The 8,009-nt window shown below is 51.8% G+C and overlaps 1 protein-coding gene across 1 annotated transcript in view; it reads left to right on the top strand.

The window, feature by feature from the left end:
- Positions 1–1,163: 1,163 nt before the first annotated feature.
- LOC106821243 (protein rhomboid-like) overlaps positions 1,164–8,009 on the top strand; it is a 47,520-nt gene continuing 40,674 nt past the window's right edge. Inside the window, exons 1-2 of the mRNA XM_014825959.1 lie at positions 1,164–2,346; positions 7,927–8,006. Coding sequence (XP_014681445.1) covers positions 2,320–2,346; positions 7,927–8,006 — 107 coding nt within the window. The 5' untranslated portion in view covers positions 1,164–2,319. The remainder of the gene's footprint in view (positions 2,347–7,926; positions 8,007–8,009) is intronic.

The following is an 8,009-nucleotide window of genomic DNA, read 5'->3' as shown; positions in this document are numbered from 1 at the left end:
TGCTACACCGGTCTCTCGCAGTTCCACCCATGGCGGTGGCCAATTCCGACGAGAAAACGAGGGTGGGGGAATGCCTTGGCCAGGGTCGCCGTGGCTAACGAGGTTTGCCGTGTCCAGGGTTGTACGTACGCACACGTCGTCGCTTCAATTGGCGAGATTGTGTCCGCGGGTCGGCGTGGCTCCGAATTGAGTCCGCGCGCTTTGTGAGTGCTTTAGCTGGCTTGTTAGCTTCATCCGCTAACCATTGCTGACTTGTTAAGATCTCTCCACCTCATCTAAGTGCCGGTTAAGACGCTTTCTTCGCGCGCGCGAGTGAGAAGGGAATTTTTCGCTATATGAATTGCTTTCTTGTCGATTTCAGACGCGCGTTCAGTGGTGAGTGAGGGGAAGAATGTGTATGTCAGTGCGAGTGAGAGAGAGAAAAATAGAAAGAGTGAGTGAACGAGTGAGCGATGTAGAGAGAGAACACGACAGAAAGGCAGAGAGTGCGCGCACACGCGAAAGATATATATATATATATATATATATAAAGACTGAGTAAATGATTACAGCAGATTCTAAAATCCACGTCAATGAGTTAATTCTGCTGCTGATATCTGTGTGCTTATTGTCACGTGAATGCCGATGACCATCAAAAGTCTTTCGTTGTAGCCGGATCCTGTGCTGCTGAGCGTGATTAATATTACGTGTGCTGCTTTTTCTTGCTCCGTACACCTCGAGGATGCTGAATTATTTAAATTACCCCCCCCCCCCCCCACACACACACACACCGTATCTCAGCCATCGTCGGGTGTATACCTTGCACGAGCGAGCGACCTCTGAATATAAATATGACCATATCCATTCCGCTTCCCACTTTTAGTGCGTTTCCGTCTCGTCCGTAGTGTCTGGTAAATTTTCACACACCTGTTACGGTGTGTGTTACATAAGGTACAGTGATTTATGCGCGTATGCGGTTTCACGCTATGTTCAGCTCACCGTAAGGCACGCAAGCGGTAACTACATCATACGTATATTTATAGTCATAGTCATCGCCGATGGCTGATCGGGTCGCCATTGTTCTCCCGGCCAATGGCGTTGTGTGACACGTCTCACGTGACGCGCTGCGTTGGTAGGCAGCAGAGTGAGGCCCGGTGCGTGGGTCGGTGGGGACAGCAGCTGTGACCAGTCGCATAGTTGGCTGCCAACCAAGCGCTAGACGTGGAAGACTGCGCACACACGCACTCACACACGGTGGTGTCGCAACAGCATGCCGACTACTGCAACTGAGCAGACTAACTATACAGTGTGAGACGTTGGTTTTGCGTCGTAGAGACACGTGTTTCCCACGCAGACACGAAAGAGTTACTCGCCCGAGTGTGCCAAACTAAGACGGGAGAAGGTGGCAGAGCACCCAGTGCGCCGGGCTCGGGAGAATTCGTGGCTCCGGCGTTTACTCGCTGATCGCAACATTTCTGTTTGGTCGCCATTAGCGGCTGAACAAGAGCGCCAACCGTTTCGCTCTCGCGTGTTGATTCTCTCGCGACGCCTGCTTTATTGTCGCGAGCCGCCGCACGGCTTGCTTTGCGTGAAACTATGCGTGGCACTATGCCCCGCGCAATAGCTGAGACAAGGCGCGGGCACTTCTAACGCGTGCCAAGCAGTCCTGACTACAATAGCTCCATAACGGGTTGCGCGCGCTCAGATAGGACTGAGTGGACTCACGTTCGCCCACAGTAAGCGGGGCAGCGCACGCGAGAGGACACGGAGCAGCTAGTTTGCGTGCACCCGCGAGGTAAAAGACAGAACGCGAGTGTTCGGGAAAGAGAGAAAGAGCGAGAGTCAGCCTAGAGCACATCTGAGACCGCGTGCTTCTAGAACAACTTAAACATCGTCGCCGAGTCGTTAAAGCTTCTAGCCTGGGACTCTCTCCGTTAAACCCTGCCCCGCCTGCAGCCGCATTGTTTGTGTGCCGGTGGCGCGCCACGACGTGTTTCAGCCTCTCTCGCCATCGTCCATACCCCGTGAGCAGCGCAAGCCAGCCGCTGGCGTGGCACACACTTGACCGTAGCGACCGGCGCCCTTGGTATCGGACGCAGCAACAGCAGCTGCGGCAGAGAAGGGGAGAGCGCGCGCGCCGTGTACTGTCAGCGAGCGTTCGCGTCGGTGTCTCTCACAGACGATATTGTGATTGCCGCATGTCTGCGGCCCGATTCGGATTGAACACGGCTCGAAGATCGTTGGAAGTTCGTATGAGATCATTATGATCATCATCTGAGTGGTGAGAATGCTGTGACCGATTTGTGAGCCAAACTATGGGTGTAGGAGCTGCAAGCAGACATGAATCATTTTTTAAGAAATATCTGGGTGAGTAAATACAAGGCATTTTATATGTCGTATAATGCGTGGTGCGAGTGGTTCGGTATAAACAGTGTATTGAGAAAAATGATAAAGTGCCTATACATCGATTGACATATTATATGTACTGTAACTAGGGATAGCATTAGAATATTAAAATTAATGTACTGTATTCGTAATTTACGGCTGACTCATGCTTCATTCGGCGTGATACATTCAATGATCATTAGTATTTCAGCATCCATGCATGATTAACCATTACATGTCTCCACCCAGGCAAACGCCTTCTCGTTTTTTCTTTAGTCGGTTCTCTGCGCCGCGCTCTGGAAGTAACGGATTTTTCTCGGTTTCTTTTTTTCCAAGTGGCAGTGTGTTTTTTTCTGATGGGGCTCATCCGCGTGCAGCGCGCATGCCCGCACGCACGCACCTGCACACACACACACACGCGCGCGCGCGCGCGAACGTGAAGGCACAGGCTCACACGCACCCTATAACACATGGGCGGCCTTTTCACAGTGTTTTCCACCGATGTTTAGATGGAAATTAAAACTGCGCTCCATAAAGACGAGGAAGAAGGGGAGGATCGGTGGCTGATAAGCAAAAAGGAAGTGAATTGTTAGACAGGAGTAACGAAATTTTAACGCGATTCAAGGTCAGTCGAATGTTCACATACAATGCGGGGCGATATTGACATCGTCGACGATTAAACTAGCAATTTCTGCGTTGTTTAATTAAGCTAATTGAATTTACGTGTCGCCCGCACTCTCGTCGCGGATAAATCAGGATGCTTTCTCTTCATCGCATGCGTCACTAAGCGTTTGCTATAGCTGCCGACGCATCTATTTGTTTGCGATTGAGAAGCAGCATGTTAATGGCAGCGGTGTGGGAGTATGTCTACATTAAATAATCTAGTTAATACTCGATATGGCGAGAACTTCTGAAGCGCGGGTACTGAAGTGCTGCTAAACTACCGCATACTAATCATCTAATTAGTTTGCTTTTCTGCCGTACCCATGAGAAATCTAGATATCAATCGCTAGATGTTGCCCTGGTTCTACTCGACGATGAAGCGCGTTGCGCATGTAGTTGTTAGGGTCATGTCTGCCAGGTCGCGTAGAACAATAGTAGCGTATTGAATCCGGGTGGAGGGACCTGTGACTCCAGCTCCCTCCCATCGCTCAGCATCCATCGCTTGTTGACGGGTTGCCTTGGAGACGCGTAGCAACTGCTCCTTATCCGAAAACAGTTGTCCGATGCAATCAATAGACGATGGGGCGCTCAGGTGTGCGCGCACGCGCCTATGTACCTGCATGCAAGTTCTGTCGCTGTGCATGCGCGCATGTATGCATGAAGGTAGCGGACAAGGGGAGTGGCGGCGGGTGTACATCGTGTGACACAGCGTCATCGATTGAAGCCCCCGTCCTTGGCGAGGCGTGATGGGTTCACCGTACTCTCCCGCGGCGGTAGCAGCTGCGGCAGTCGTGGCTCCAAGCGCGTACCTGTGCGGCGACGTGACCAACTCTCTCTCTCGCTCGCGCGCCGACCACAGTTACACGCCTGTTCCTGTTCGCTGCTGGTTACAAACTATACTGCCGTAGGTGCAGCGTAGCGCTGCATCCTAGTGCCGTACGTGCAGCCTAGTGACGTGGGTGCATCTTAGTGTGTTGGTGCGGCGTAGTGTCATATGTGCATTCTAGTGTCACTGGTGCAGCTAAGTGTCGTGCCGTGAGTGCATTGTGTTCTCATAGGTGCGGCCTACTGTTTCATATCAGCTTTATATATTCAGTGGCTTTAGTCTGTCAGCTTAGAAAGACGCCCTAGGCGATATTCTGAGCTAGTAGGAGAGAGAGAGAGTTGTGATTTTCTGCGTTGAGCACTAGTACGTCGCCGACGTGTGGCGGTCTATATACGTAGTTGGCGTCCACGCCGCACCAATGGTAGTCGCACTGTCAAGCAGTATGGCAGCGGCCCGAGGCCAGATTTTGGAGAAGCCATACGTGCCATAAGATCACTCGCAGCGGGCCTGTTGGTACTGTTTTCATCAGATGCCGAGGAGCATGGTGGCTGCTACGTTGCGATACTGTCCTATGGCAAGTCTTACCTTTCGGCGCAGCAGCGGAAGGAAATCGGCCGATGGAAAGCGATTGGTAATGAATTTTTTACACCTCCGCTTCGCCAGGTGTAATCACGGTATATCGATGATAGTGGTATCATGTCGGTGGAAATGCACACCTGTGTTTATCGTGTAGTCGCCGCGAGCGAGAGAGTGATAGAGTGTGTGTGTGATCGCTGCATGGGTAGAGAGTGTATTACGGTTCTGTCTGCAGCCTCTGTGTATTACGCTTGCAGCGCACGCATGTACACGTGCTGTGCACATACGGAGCCGTTGGTCGAGCTAGGTGGTCCTATCTCCGAACAGCGTTAAACCTGTGTAAAACCTCAAGCGGCGCAGACCACCGCATTGCATCGCCGGCTGAATTTAGCAGAGCGTTTCCGCCTCACGCTGTCTTCACTTTAAAAGCTGGCCTTTCTCTGCTCCCGCCGCCCGAGATATTCGCACATCACACGGTCGCGCCCCCGTACCAGCTGTGTTGCCATGCCGCACGGCAGCCTCAGCATCTCTTATCCTTATCCTCATCCTCCTCCCACACAGGCTTCACAAATCCCTTACCAATTAGCGCCCGGCGTGGGGCGTGCCGTTTCGGCGTTTAGAAACACCTCTGCGACCGTCCGCGGCCGACGGGCGGGTGGCTGTCAGCACGTGGGCGCATGCTAAAACACGAGATAACGATCAGCGCGCGGCGAGGAATGCCTTCCGTCGCACCTTTTATGCGAGCAAGGCGGGCAACACTCGGTGTGTGCGTGTAAGAGAGAAACGCAGAGAGAGAGAGAGAGAGAGAGATCGGGATAAGAGCAATGAAGAGACGGTTAGGTAGAGACACACACACACGCACGCACCCCCCCCCCCACACACACACACAGAAATCTAGAGGGGCAGTTAGCGCGGTTAAAGAGGAAGGGAGTGAGCGCGTGCTGAACAAGAGAGGCAGGTAGAGGCATATACAGTAGACACATGTCGAGAAAGAGGATGGAGAGAGAGACAGACATAGAAGGAATGAGAAAGGGATATCTGACGTGAATGCTAGATAGAAACAGACAGACAGACATCAGGCGGTCGGACGGATGGACGAGTCAGACAGGCAGGCATACAAGTCCGACGAGCGAGCAGGCTGACAAGTCAGGCAGGCAGACAGACGGATGGACGGAGAGACACACAATGTTTTGGAAAGAGACAGAGAGAGCGCGAGAAAGAAACAGCGAGAGGGGGATAGGAGAGATAGACAGCGAGAGGGGGAGGAAGAGAAGGCAACACGTCGCACGTGTGTTGAACTACTATAAACGGGAGCAGGATGAACATGCTGGCGCGTCAATCACGGCGTTTGAGTTCCCGCCGGCAGCCAGCGAGTGAATGGACCACCAGATCGCTATCTTGCTTTAAACTAAATTGCGTGCCAGCTTTCGCGTCTGCATGAGTCCAGTTTCGTCTGCCGGCGTCGGCACACGCGCGGGGGGAGCGAGGGGGATGCTGCGAGACAGCGAGAATCTCTGCGCTGTTTCTATGGGTTACCGTCGCACGGCAACCGACCTCCGCTGTCACCTCTTATTATCACATCCCCATGTAACATATGGAGGCTTATTTTTTTAGGCGCTATAAACTTCGCACGCTGCTATTTTATGATCAAACGCGTTAAACAGCGAATGAGACCTTTTGACCTAGCGGTTTTACTTTTCATATACTGCGCAAGTAGGCTATTCTATGTTTTATTGCAAATCGATTTTTCTCTCCCTTCAGTATAACGCGACGTTTACATGGCGCCCAGTGCTAACCGGTGGCGATATCTTTATGACCTATTCTGCTCCATCAAACACGCGTAACACAGTACGGGGTGATTAACAGTGTCAGCATTATCAGCGTGTCAGTAGCAGTAACAGTAGCAGCAGCAGTAACACTAACAGTTGTACTACAGTAATACTAACAGTAGCAGTAACAGTAACAACATCAGACAGCGTAATAGCAGCAGCAGCAGCAGTTAAGACGTGTATACCGGCTGTGTGATCATGAGATGTGCGTGTATACCTGATGATGAGCGAGCCGCGTGGCAGGTGGGCGAGAAGTATCTGGATCCATAAAGTAATTAGGCGGCACCAAAGCGTACCGCAGCAATACGGCGATGACGCCATCGTCGTGCGTGCTTACCTTCTCTCTCTATTCGCCTGTCCGCTGTGTGATACAGCCATGTACGCACACGCTGAGAAGCAAGCACGTGTTTCTTCCTATACAATGATAAGTGATCAGGTTCGCTGCCTTAGTAGCAGAAGGAGGGGTAGCAGAAAGAGAGATGGCAGAGGGGGAGAGAGAAAGAGAAAGACAGAGAGAACGAGAGAGTGCTTGCAAAAAGATAAATAGAAACAAGGCAAATAGCAGGGGGAGATAGAACAGAGGGATAATTTTCAGAGGTAGATATAGCCTATGGGGGGAGTGGGAGTGACAGACACTAGCCTGAATGACATGATGACGGTCTTGCCATGAATTAGGAAGACCTGTTCGTGCATCACACTCAAGCATTCATGCGCCGACGAAGAGACGGGTCTTTAGGTTTTGCTAATTCGGAGGACAGTGGCAGCAGTAGCGGCGTGTGCAGCATAATCTGCCCCACGTGCTGCGCGTGCCTGCCTACCTGAGAGGTGACTCACTGCAACACCTGCTCGACCGTGTCTCTCTCTCTATCTTCCACATTGTTTGCAAGACGTGTGGTCACAGGTGAGAGCGAGCGAGCGAGAAGGAGAGAGAAATAAAAAGACAACTGTATGGTCTTATCCCTGGCACGTGCTACGTACGTTGTTAAGGGCGCGTGGGAGGGTAAACCGGAGCGTGACGGACCTGCCAAGAACGTGTAGCTCTAACGACGTACGACATCTCTATAACTATAAACCACGAGCGTATTACCGTTAAGCCGTAACGTAGCGCAACAGAATACGGCAGTGACGGCAACGCATAGCTTACTCTGCCACAACTAGCTTCGTGCTGCAAGTACTCAGTGGTCACTTGAGGCGGTTTGCACGTGTACGTCGCTAGATGTTCTCTTGTGTATCGCGAAACTGAGTCGCGTGCCTGTTTCCTGCGATTCGCGAAAATCCCGGGACATTAGAAGAAGGTAGAAGATGCTAGTCATCAATGGCCAGTTTTGGCGAGAAATCTCGCCGGTGTTGTGGGCCATGGTGAGCTTCTAGCTCATACTTATTTCATTGGCCAGATGTGACCACTACTGACTTCGTGTTGGATATGTGTACGGGGTGAATTATCCTGAAAATGAACTATCCGCCATTCTCGATTAGTTGTGTGGCGATGGCGAGGCTTCGTGACTCGTCAACGCTCGTTTACACTGTCAGGTTTTACCGACCTTAATGTGAACTCTCGCTCTCTCTCTCTCTCTCTCTCTCTCTCTCTCTCTCTCTCTCTCTCTCTTACCTTCATCCGCTCTTCTTCTTTTGACGAGCCTCATGTGGACTCTCTCTCTTCTCTTGTAGATGACGGACAAGCGCTCGGACAGCTTTAAGCTTGCGGTGCAGCAGGCGGATGGAGACGCCTGCAGCGTGAACGAGTACAGGTG

Source organism: Priapulus caudatus, unplaced genomic scaffold, assembly GCF_000485595.1.
Source record: "Priapulus caudatus unplaced genomic scaffold, Priapulus_caudatus-5.0.1 Scaffold65, whole genome shotgun sequence".
NCBI lineage: Eukaryota > Metazoa > Priapulida > Priapulimorpha > Priapulimorphida > Priapulidae > Priapulus > Priapulus caudatus.
This window is presented reverse-complemented; position numbering and strand designations above follow the sequence as displayed.